At 35.4% G+C, this 12,924-nt stretch overlaps 1 protein-coding gene across 2 annotated transcripts; it reads left to right on the top strand.

The window, feature by feature from the left end:
* Positions 1-2,119: 2,119 nt before the first annotated feature.
* Positions 2,120-10,913, top strand: LOC103716205 (vacuolar-sorting receptor 6-like). 2 transcript variants are annotated; one of them, XM_008804117.4, is made up of 13 exons: positions 2,120-2,847; positions 3,732-4,424; positions 4,513-4,601; positions 4,728-4,797; positions 5,327-5,410; positions 5,506-5,582; positions 5,721-5,802; positions 9,202-9,284; positions 9,388-9,451; positions 9,563-9,691; positions 10,146-10,249; positions 10,377-10,482; positions 10,562-10,913. In XM_008804117.4, exons 1-12 carry the CDS (start codon positions 2,553-2,555, stop codon positions 10,476-10,478), a joined length of 1,872 nt encoding a protein of 623 aa, XP_008802339.2. In that variant the 5' UTR covers positions 2,120-2,552; the 3' UTR covers positions 10,479-10,482; positions 10,562-10,913. The 2 variants fall into 2 exon arrangements, with proteins under 2 accessions (XP_008802339.2, XP_008802338.2); XM_008804116.4 differs by having other exon boundaries at positions 2,132-2,847; positions 10,592-10,903.
* The last annotated feature ends 2,011 nt before the right edge of the window (positions 10,914-12,924 follow it).

The raw sequence follows: 12,924 nt of genomic DNA, 5'->3' as shown, positions 1-12,924 counted from the left end.
AGCTTGAAATCATGCAATGATTTTATAGGCTAGAAATGATAACTTAAACCGCATTTACCAACATCGAGTTTTTTATTGTTTCTAAATATGAAACATGAAATCTTTTTTATGTTTTAAATATTGAAAATATAAACATGTTGATGTAATCAATTTTTTGAAATATGAATATAAAATTTATTAGAGGCCGTGGCGATAAGAGATGATGGTAGTGGTAGCTGCATGGCATAGATTCTATTTTTTTAAGTTAAAATTTATATTTTGAATAAATTTTATTCTAAAATAAATTAAATTTTAGAAATAAAAATAGTTTAGTAATATATTTTTATCCTAATTTTATATCTTAATATAAATTTTATATTTTTATTTTAATTTTATCTTAAAATTTATGGTAATACCCAATAAGGCCTTGGAGGATCTAAACCTCATCCAATATAGAAAGAAAAGTTTGTGGAGTCGTGGGTCGTGGCGGAACCAGTCAAAGTCTTTAGGTGTTCTTTCCAGTTCACATCAATGACATTTAAGCGACGACTTCGCGTCTACCAATTATATATTCCATGTCCTCCTCCTGCCTCACGTTGGCACATTAATAAAAGTCATCAGGTCTATTAGAATCACCTGATACCCTTCATTGAAATTTGGACGGTTGATGGGAATGGAACAAAAGTTTGTACATCATAGAAAGTGATCACGCTTTTTGATGTATCTGATAAGATTGGATAACCATTGGACGGTTGAGATTGTTCGTCGTGCTTGTCGATGGGGGTAGGGTGCAGATCGTTGTCATGACCTTACAATGCTCCTCGGATTATCTTACCGTCAACGGTTTGGAACGAAGAGGTCTTGTTGCTTGCCTTCTACTCTGGGGCGAGACTCTAAATGACCAAAATATCCATATCAGTGAAAAAGTGACAACATATTCTTGCACCTAGAAAGACTTATTATTCACGAGCTTCTTGATGGACTTTTTCAAATTCTCCATGGTCAATGATCTTGAAACTTGATTAAACTTTTTTGAAAAAATCAGATTGGTAAGACCAAATTTTCTAGTTCTAATCCTCACTTCTAAGACTATAAACTTTTGTTGGAAGCTCTAATATTTATACATATATATTTCATATGAATTTCCTACGCACGTTAGCTATATCTTTTAGTTATGATTTTTCAATGAGCATCTAACAAATGCTAATGCTAATTAGTCTATATATGCTGTCTTTATCACTTCGTGCACCAAGATTGTCGACATGCTTTATCTATATCAGTGTAAGCTCTAATAGAATATACATAATCATTAACATTAGTTATAATATAATATAATAATCATCATGCAGCCAACCCATATATAATACAAATTCATTGTGCATTAAAACTATAACAACACTACAAACTATAAGTTACATTGCTTGGCATGTTCATTATTTCAAGGCTTATGTTTATAGATAAAGCTTTTATGTTTTATTAGATATAGAATAAAAATATGTGAAAAATGTATCGATGAAATATATCATTATAGCTAGTAAGACAACTACTATAGATTTACACATAATTCTGAAATGTTTTTAAAACAATTTTATGTTAATGATGTTTCATTAGATTTTTATAAAAGTTTGTCATGGTTTGGATGATGGTTTTTATGTATAATAATGGCAATTGCTAAACCTAAACAAAAGTGTGTTAGGTTTTGCTGGACTCTTTTCTTTAAGAATAAAATTGTCAAACCACATGGACTTTCTATTTCAACGGAAAGAGCATTGGGATTAAAGTGCAAGATCTATTGGCATATTAAAGTAAGCATCCATTTGATATAGGTGATGTAGTAGGATGACTTGGTAAATATTTGAGAATTTAAGTGATTTTTTTTTGGTATTTTTGAATTAATAAATCTGAAGTCCAACATCTTTGCTTTCTTAATCCAAATTACACGGAGCTTTGAGGAAATGTTAAGCTGTCATAGATACTAAAACACTGCCACTTGTCTATATAGATGTCTTATAAATATCTTTTTTTAAGTAAAAATGTATTTAATAAATTCAATCCTTACTTAGCAGAGAGAAATAAAAAGAGTGCATGAGCAACAAATGGGAGCTTATATAGCTCATCATATATATATATAATATTCATAAGATTGCATCCAATAAATATAAAGGATATTAGTAAAAAGAAGAAGGCCAAATTAGTCTATCAGTAGATTTTTTAACAGTAGTCTCTTTCATCCTCCAACCTCTTTCTTCCCGTCAGATTGAATTCCCCATCTCTCCTTGTCACCTTCTCTTACACGTTAGACAAAATCAACATATATAACATCATCATTTGGAAAGTAAGCGATGAACACATCACGGCAAATTGTAGGAACCAAGCAATCTCTCTCTCTCTCTCTCTAAAATTCCATATATGCTACCGTTAGCGAGGTTCTTTTAGCAACCCAACCCCCGTTTGGTCTTCTCTTCCACCCTCGTCTTCTCCCATCTTCTTCTCCAAGTCTCCTCCCCCACTCTCACCTTCTCCCATATCCAAAGAAGAAGAAGAGAAAAAAAAAAAAAAAACTAACGGCAAACATGGCGAGCCTCCAAGGATGGCTCGCCACCTTCTTAGTCCTCTCAGCAGCAGCGATGAGCTCGGTGGCCGGCCGATTCATAGTCGAGAAGAGCTTTGTCAGAGTGCTGTCGCCGGAGCATATCCGGGGTCACCACGACGCGGCCATCGCCAACTTCGGCGTGCCGAACTACGGCGGGACGATGACCGGCGTCGTCATGTACCCCGAAAAGGGGACTATCGGCTGCGCTTCCTTCCCCAACGGAGCTTTTAAGTCCAAGAGTAAACGGCCAGTGATTCTCCTCCTCGACCGCGGAGGTAATCGAACTATTCTTCCTCCTTCCTTTTATATTCTCCGCCTCCGACAGTCTTGGTTATAACGGTTGTTGCTTGGTATGATTTAAATTATTTCTCTCTGTTGTGTTTTTGTGTCTTCGTTTTGCTCTGTTTTTCTCTCACTGGGAATTGTAATAGCTCGGTTGCGAAGAAGAAGATGTCATATTGGGTAGTTTACATCTGGTATTCATTGTTAGCGTTGACTTTCTGAGAGTCAAGTCTTTCTTTAGCCTCTTATTTGTTTTCTGCTTCCATTTAATTTGTGTTAGTTTAGGAAGGGTGATTAAAGAGCCAGTTTGGATTTTAATTTTAACTTGATCTTAGAGATTTCGGATTAATTTCCTTCTCACCTATGAAGGATTTAGTAATTGATAGTTAATCTGGGTATTGCTGCTGCTTTGACTTTTTAAATTTCTCGACGTTTTCATGCCAATCGAACAGGAAGAAGTCCTGCATAGTGTTTACATCTGTGAAATTTGGAATATTTCTCACTAAATTATCAGTTCTTGATATTGGATTGATTTCAGAACAAAAATTGGCAGACCCGACCTCCCCCTCCCCCCCCACACCCAACCTCATAATAAAAGTAATAAAATACAAATAACAGCAACATGTTTCATCGTTCAATTCAACTTTGCAGAAATTTTTCTTCTGTTAGATCTGGGGGGGGGGGGGGGGGGGGGCATATCGATTTAGTATTGTGCGATGTTTTGGTGTCCTACTGGATTAGGTGAGGTAGTTCTTCTTTCTTTTTCCTTGATGGAACTCATAGTTTGGTTAACAAGTCAAACTTCCTTCTATTCTAAGCAAAGATTAAGATATACCTTCTGAGAAGTGGGCCTTGACCCTCTTTTCACCTTCTCTAGATTGCTACTTTGCTTTGAAGGCATGGCATGGGCAGAATGCTGGTGCCGCTGCTGTCCTAGTTGCTGACAACGTTGATGAGCCCTTGCTAACCATGGACACTCCAGAAGCCAGCCGGAACTCTGAGTATGTAGAAAAGATCACCATTCCCTCCGCCCTCATCAACCGAGCCTTTGGCGAGGCACTTAAGAAGGCCTTGGCGAAGGGGAATGAGGAGGTTGTGGTTAGGCTGGACTGGAGAGAGTCCATGCCTCACCCTGACAACAGGGTTGAATACGAGTTTTGGACTAACAGCAATGATGAGTGTGGCCCTCGCTGTCAAGAACAAATGAACTTTGTTAAAAACTTCAAGGGTCACGCTCAACTTCTTGAGAGGGGAGGCTTCACTCAGTTTACACCTCATTACATAACCTGGTATTGCCCAGAACCCTTCGTACTTAGCAGGCAATGCAAGTCTCAGTGCATAAACAAAGGAAGATATTGTGCTCCCGACCCAGAGCAAGACTTTGGTGAGGGGTATGATGGGAAGGATGTTGTCATCGAGAACTTGAGGCAGCTTTGTGTTCATAGAGTAGCGAATGAGAGTGGTCGGCCATGGGTCTGGTGGGATTTTGTGACAGATTATCATATCAGATGCTCAATGAAGGAGAAGAAATATAGCAGGGACTGTGCTGACAAAGTAGTTAAATCTCTTGGTAAGCAATGAACATTATGGACATAGATCCTTTTATAATTAGTTTTGTTTATTGTTCTATATTGTTTGAATGTAATACGATGCATCAGGTTTGCCTCTGGACAAGATTTCAAAATGCATGGGTGATCCTGAAGCCGATGTTGAGAACGAAGTCCTAAAGAGAGAGCAAGAGGTCCAGGTACTTCAAATTGAAAATTTTATTTGGAGGCATCAACCAATAAGATGTCTTCAGAACTTAGAAATCATTATATGTTTAATACATCTGCAAGAATTGCTGCAGTTCTAAAAAATATTTGTGTTCTAGGTCGGCCATGGCTCTCGTGGAGATGTGACCATCTTGCCTACTCTGGTTATAAACAATGTTCAGTATCGAGGTTTGTTACAAAATCCATTGTTCGGTCTACTATGACTTTGTCAAAGTTTAAATATTGTAGCTATACTGTCCACTTAATATTTTATGTTCCTTCTCAATATGTCAAAAGTGAACATTAAAGAAAATTTTTATGAAAATGATATTCTTAAATCAAGGAAAGCATAGGGTGGAGCTTTTTTTCTCTAACTATAGATTGTTTTTTGTACATGTCAGCATATATAAGTCCTGCAAAGTTGGATTACTTATCATTGATATTCTATGAATGACACCCTTTTCCCTTCTTATATAATCCAATGGCAAATTTACGTGGATTAAATGTGTAAAAATGCAAAAGGAAAAGCCGCAATTAATTATCTCCTTATTGTACTCTAAGTTTCTGCTTCTGTTCCAGTTTCTTCTACTTGATTTCTTTCATAGTTGTTAGCTACTTTCAGCAGTTTTATCATTATGAGCATTTCATGAACTCATTCTGGTTCATACTAGAAAATCTCATGATCTTGTTGTGGTAAAATGTTTTTTTTTTTCTGAAGGAATATTGGAGAGGAGTGCTATTCTGAAGGCAATATGTGCGGGATTTAAAGAGTCGACCGAGCCTCCTGTTTGCTTGAGTGGAGGTTAACATCTATTCTCCTACTACTGGACATTATCTATGTAAACCTTTTCCCTGCTATACTTACAAGGACTGTTTCTCTTTTATTTCTTCCCTCAGACATTGAGACAAATCAGTGCCTTGAATCCAATGGCGGATGTTGGCAGGAGTTACGATTAAACATAACTGCCTGCAAGGTATTTTCTCCTGCATGCTAGTACAGCCTCATATGCTCTATGAGGAATTACCCTCTCACTGGTCCACAAATACATGAATGCCAATTTGTGATAAACTTGTTAAGCTTTTGATTAATTGTAAATACTATCTCTTTATAGGACACTTTCAGGGGCAGAATCTGTAAATGCCCCACAGTTAACGGGGTTCGGTATGAGGGTGATGGTTATACTTCCTGTCAAGGTACTTCTTATGTGTTCCTCCGCAATATTCTGTTGCTATTACTGTTAGCTGTAGCAGACCATTATCATTTTTCTGTAGTCTTTAAAGCATCAGATTTTGAGTGGTAGACTGAAGTTCTTAAGGTTATGTGATCCTAATAAATTTGCAGTAATTTTTAGGGACTATATATAAGTATTACCTCACAGTGGGTTTGTGACTGAGGCAATAGTCTTTAGAAAGAATCAAATAAGATTTTTTTGTTCTTTGCTTTTCAAGTGAACTTGATGAGCCTTTTCTAGGCTTGGAAAATATATGTGTTTCTATGACTTCTATGTTCGGTAAAAGAAAAGGATGAATATTCAGAAAGCTTTCCATGGTTCAGTTATGCTTGTTATCGTAACCTCTGAAACTTCATATCTACTGGAAAGGCATCAAGCATAATATTAGCTATATGTTGAAGAAATATATTGAAAGGCTTCACTGATGACTGCAACCCCAGCCTCAAGTACAAAGGGATATATTACAAGGCCAACTCCAAATACAACATATGAACAATATTTTTTTTTTTTTTTACTGCAAATATCATTGACTTTCTTGAACTGAGAAAAAAATTAAACCTGATGAATATAAATATGAGAATTGAATTTATGAGATTGAATATAAATTTGAATGTGAATATTAGTGCAACCAACATTATCTTTAAGGGAAAACTTTATGTAACCATCCTTCCCAATTTCTTCATATGTAGAAATAGAATGTTGTGTTTATTGGCCCATAAAACTGGTGGAATTAAGCACTCTGCTTTTGTTTTTTTACTAGAATATAACGACTTTTTGACTGTGAGTTTGCTGAGACACAAAAATAAAGAAGGCCTAATAGTTCCAAAAAAATATTCTTGATCATCGAGCACCAAAACATGTTATAAATGGATAGCATGACTTACTAATTACTTGAATCATATCTTATCTTTTTCTTTTGAATCATGTAGGTTCTCTACTTTGCTAGGCTTGAGGAGAATGAAAAACTGATATGAACAGAAACCATTTTAGAAGATTATAACAATAATGAATATCTTGATAGTTTCTAAGACTTCAGTTGCTAATTACATATATTATTTTGTTACATGAGAGTTGCTTTGTCGCATGGTGACCACCAATACATGCCTTAGAGACCTAAGTGCAAAAATGAGAAAACTGTGTTACTACATGGTTCAAATTGCTGGACAGGAAATCAAGCCAAGCAAACAAGGTGAATATTAAGGAGAAAACAATATTGAGAAAGACAACTGGTAAAATTAGTAAGGTTTATTACAGTAGTAGGAGAGGGCCCAGTTGAGGACAAAGTGATAATAACTTAACCTTTTATGTTTTAGACAAGTCCAACAAGGTTCTGAGAAGGCCACGGCAATCAGAGGTGCTCAAATTCTCATTAAAGAATTAGGAACGATGAAGATGATAAGCCAACAAAGAGGAAGGATGAAAGAAAAATGACAGGAGTTGTACGAAGGATTTTCAAATAGCTCGTATTAACCCGAGAGGCAACCCTCAATAGGAATTGTCCACAAATAATGATTTAAAAAGCTGACATTAAATGATGGGGACAAGGGCTCATGGCCAAGGTTATGGTTATACATTTGGTTAGCTTCCCAGATGATAATACTAAAACAATCAATGTAGTTTCGAATTTAACATGAGATGACGATCAGAAGTTTTAGTTGGATTTTCACTAAAAGTTAACAAGTTCTTTGACTCAGTCATTTTCATTTAAAATGCTTTATCACCTGCCATAATTTTTACATTTCCAGGTTGATCAAATGCAAGCTAATTCACAATGGTATTAGATATTTGATGATGTTCATAGTGTACTTCTGGTTCATGTTAATCTATTTAATAGATTCTTTGAATAAATTTGCTTAAGATGCAGCATGAAAACTTGATAACAGTCATGTAGGGGAAAATATTATGCTTATAGACTAATTAGTAATCACAAGCAAGTTCTACTAAGGAAAACTATTCAGGTGACTTACTTTTCCACATTCTGTTCCTTCTTTTTAGGGGTGGGGGTGGGCACCACCTTGACTTGCATAAGACAACCATCTGGTGGAGGCATATATCCGAAGTCCACCTCTTGCAACACCTATAGCATGCGCAGCTCAGACTGATGACATGCATTTTCTTGAGGAAATATGGTGTAGCCTATCAACTCTGGGATTAGTTTAGTGGTGAAAGATATGGTAGATTAATTTGGATAGACTAATGGTTGCACCGGTGTTGCCAGATTGAAAGATAGATAAATCGAATAGTTCCACTAATCCTGTCAAAATAAGGTTAAAAAAAATTCTAGTTTTGATTTCTTTACTATTATCCACAATCAAACGTTAAAAGCAAGATAACTTGCCATATTTATACATAGTTGTAAAGCTGTCATAGAAAAATCATCCAGGCAAGTATAATCACACAACTTTAATGGTCTAGATAACTAAAAAATATCTTGTCTACATAAATTTTAATTACTCTACTCTATAGTTTTGCATTAAATATGGGATAACTTAAAAATTGCCATCCTTATTAGTTTTGGTTCTCCTGATATGCAATCCAGGTCTGCCTTCATTTACAAGCAATGGCATAGTACTCCTTATTTTTCCTGTCACCTTTTATGTTTCCCGTTGGCTACATTGTTTTTTACTATACATCATTATCAAAGAATAACATATGAATGTCTCTGCCTTATGACTCTCCATCTTGAATGCAGCATTCATTTGTTTTACTAACTTTCGTACATTAGGCAAGTGCATCTACTTAATTTTGAAGTGTAACAAACATGTTAATGTCTTAAAAGAAATCCTCCTCTGATAAGTTAACATCTTTCAGTATTATATAATAAGATGTCACATAACCCCCTAAATCTGGTGCTAAATGGAAATTGATGGTCTAATGATATGAAAAAATGAGAGAGCATAAAATTTTAGGAAGAATTAAGGGAAGAAAAGGAGTATGAGAGTCCTCGATGGTGATAGATAACTTGGACTTAATCATGAACTCCATAGATTCATTATACTCAAAATGATGATACTCCAATTCTAAGCCCTGTAGCCTAAGGACTCCATGATTTACTCGTAGTTGCTTGCCTTGGATTTGAACCCCCACTCATCTTTCCATGATTCATTGTGTAATCTATGTTCAATTTGTTTATTTGAACCCCCACTCATCTTTCCAGATTCATTGTGTAATCTATGTTCAATTTCTTTAATAGATGGACTTTTCAGGCATCTTACCTTGCCTATATATAAATTATCTTAAGCTTACTGGCCAATGTAATATTACCATTTAATATGAAATTTCAGCACTGTTGCTTCTGATTATAGAACAAGATATTTAAAATTAAAGGCTTGTTAGTTCTTACATTTTCTATTATTTACAGCTGTGGGACCGGGAAGGTGTACAATGGACAATGGAGGTTGTTGGTCAGACACAAGGAATGGGCAAATATTTTCTGCCTGCTCAGTTCAGTCATGTTACTGTTGCTGTTTTTGAATGTATATTCTTGTCATACCTATTACTCTAGAAGATAATCTTGTGCTTATAAATTGTTTCTTGTTGCATTAAGGAGTTAGAGTTGAGTGGGTGCCGCTGTCCATTTGGATTTCATGGTGATGGTAAGAAATGTGAAGGTAATACTTTCTGATCACATTTCATTATCGATAAACCTTTTCTAGAATTTATATTTAACTCTTATAGTTACATTTTGAAAAATGATCGTAAATTTTATATGAATGTCTCAGATGTTAATGAATGCAAGGAAAAGCTTGCATGCCAGTGCCCTGATTGCTCCTGCACGAACACATGGGGAGGATATGACTGCAAGTGCAAGGGAAATCTTTTGTACATAAAGGCAGAGGACATGTGCATTGGTAAGGATGCTATAACAATAATAAGAAAATGATACAATATTCAGATTGAAAGATGTATCATTAAATTCCTAGTCTAGGTTGCATGAATCACCTATATAATTTAAAACAAAAAATATAGTTTAACAACAATTATTACATGGTTGAGTTCAGCTTTTATTTTAGGAATTAACTAGTACTATTATTTTTTGTTGTTTATATATATGGATTCTTTACTTGGTGTTTTGGTACATAATTGGTGCTTTGCATTACAATCTGCCCACAGAGGCAAATGTATAATGTGGATGTGCATGCATATACCAAATTTTCTAGCTTCACCATATTTTCAGTAACCAAATTATAAATGGAAATTATTTTATTTTTTTATGTCATGCCATGTTTACATAATTCTGTTTTGATGCCTCACAGAATATTATTGTCCAATTATGAGCTTGATTATAATTGTATTCTAATGCAGCCAAGAATATGTCAAGGTTTGGTTGGTTTTTGACGATTTTGGTTCTAGCATGTGTGGTTGGTGCTGGAGTAGTAGGTTACATATTCTACAAATACAGGCTCAGGGTATGTTCATTGATCTCAAATAGAGAATTAAACTTGTCATAAAATTTCTATAAGGAAAAAGTAGGGGGCCTCACATTCATAGCCAGTATTTATGGTTCTTTGACTTACTGATGATTGCCTTTTGCAGTCTTACATGGATTCTGAGATCATGGCTATCATGTCCCAATATATGCCATTAGACAACCAGCACAATGAGAACCAACCCCTACGATCGGATTCAACAGCATAATGAGGTAATTTCTTCAATTCTTTGTAGAAAATTTTCATCCGTTCTTTTTTTTTTTACATTTTCAAAATATTAGGTTTTGACAGGAAAATTTGTTTTGTGGGTAAAATATTCAGATGCAAATTCAAAGGTGAATCATTGAAGTTCTCTTGAGAGTGGTTAGATTGTGGCCCCAAGTTTTTAAGAATCAAAGTATTCAAGATCCCTTTCATCATACACGAATGGTTTTTCTTGTAAAATGTAATATGGTTGGAACATTTGCATTCGACACGAGAGAATCAAGGTTCTACCGGTAATCACTATTTCCCTTTGTGAGTAGATTATTATAATTATGATGTAAATTTAGGTACACATATAACACATGATTAATGTAAATCAGTTATAATAAGAAACAAAGAGTTACAGCTTGTTGTTTGTCTCATGTAAAAGTTGTGTGCATATTTATACCTTCACATTGGTTTCTTTGGATACATCAAATCAAGTATAAAGCAGGAATCTCAGCAAGAAAGTTATTTAATAGAAAAGGGATTCTGCTTAGATTTTGGGCTTCTAAATTGACAAATCATTGTGTCTGAGTGAACTCCACAGACATCTAATATACGTAGGGATGAGAGGTGAAAGATAAACATGCTCTACTTTTACATCACCCTCACTTAATTTATTTTTTAAAACTTTTTCTTCCCCTATTAAACTAATGACTGGACAGCTGAAAAAAAGGAAAGCTCAGTATCTCATCTCTTCTCCCCCCTACAGAAATATGTGATCGAAGAATTGTCCTAGGTATCATATAGTTCAAATTTCGTTGAATCTATAAAAGAAAGAAATTTGGCACATAACCTCTACTACATATAGACCCTTTGCCCGCATAAAACCCTAACAAACAGGTTAAGCCATCAATAAAAAAAGACCTTTAAAAGCCGTCAACATTTTCCTTGTTAGGGTTAATCGTTGATCCGATAAGAAAAAAACCATTTACTGCCCTACAAGCAAAAAAGTATTAGCAACAACAACATGCTGATTTTTCGAGTAACGAGGCCAGTAAAGCAAAACCTAACAAAGGCTGAGAAAGAAAATTTTGGAAGATGTCAAACAAAATCATCTTAAAATCTGTTAGCTATTTAGTTTGGAAGAGGAAAACCGATCATTCCTTGAATTGAGTTCAAAGTGGATATGTCAAGGACCATACCTGTAAACTGTGCTATTCAGTTTTGAAAGTAGGTGACCTAGTGTTTATTTTGAATCAATGTATTAACATTATGAAAATAAGAGACAGTTTATCCATTCAATGTTGAATAACAAATAACGAAGGGGTTGAAATCAAGTTGGCGTTCAACCATAAACTCTCTCAAATTTTGTCAGGAAATACCTTCATCTTATACCTAACGCATAAATAATTGGCTAGAAATTTCATAATTTTGGTATTTAACAGCCACAGTAGGAGCAACAACAGCCATATATCTGAAAGATGCTACACGATTTGGGCCAGAAGTAGAGCTTTCGATAGCTTATCCGATGTTGTAAAGGTTTATCTTTTAACGTTCCACTATTGATTAGAATAGACTTTAGATGTTGAAATCCCTATGGAAAGCCGATGATCATGAGCTCTCCTGACCAGAGATGCCAAAACCTTCAGAAAAGTTGAAACACATTCTCCAATTTTGATTTGCCAAGAGTCCATTCTTTGCACATATTCATGTTTGAAGCAGCCCATTTAATTTGGTTAATTCAGCTAGAACTATATTATGGCAGCACTCAATCTAGATGAGTGCCATTCTGAAATGCCAGAAGCATTGTGAAGTGCCAAATTCCTTACCAGAAGATTTGCTCATGTGGACCAATCCATACGTGTTTGTGAGGAAAGATTTGGAGCCCCCGGCATGGAATTGTCCTGCAATTTACTATGTAGTACGAGTTGGTCGGCAAAAATTTAAACCTGTTCTTAATAAATCTCCAAATAGAGCTTCAACATTACAACTAAAGAAATATAAAATCACTTGCTCACCATAACAGTCAGATGTACACGAAAAGGAGGGAAAAAAGAATAAAAACGAAAATTAGTTATCAAAGCTCATCCAGGGAATTCTCGAGGAACGAAAAGATATCAGCAGTTAAAGAGGAACAATCAATACTGCTCGCTGAACTTTTGCCTGCATCTGCATGCAGAAATTTTTTTTTTCTTGGTGAGGCTTGAGAACGATTCAGACGTATGGTAGCAAAGGAATCCAACGGAGAAGAATAACAACAAAGGCGACAGAGAGAGCCTGTGTTATTGTTTCCATAATGACTAGGGCATAATGGTTAAGCTCTTCATGGGAATAGAGAGACCAGGATGCACAAGCAGTTTGAATAGCCATGGAGGTCCTGAAAGTAAAAGAGTTCCTCTATAGCCAATCTCAAGGGTTGCTATACTGTTCAACACTATGCATGTCATACCATATCACTAAAATAC

This window comes from Phoenix dactylifera, chromosome 1, assembly GCF_009389715.1.
Source record: "Phoenix dactylifera cultivar Barhee BC4 chromosome 1, palm_55x_up_171113_PBpolish2nd_filt_p, whole genome shotgun sequence".
In the NCBI taxonomy this organism is placed as follows: domain Eukaryota; kingdom Viridiplantae; phylum Streptophyta; class Magnoliopsida; order Arecales; family Arecaceae; genus Phoenix; species Phoenix dactylifera.
This window is presented reverse-complemented; position numbering and strand designations above follow the sequence as displayed.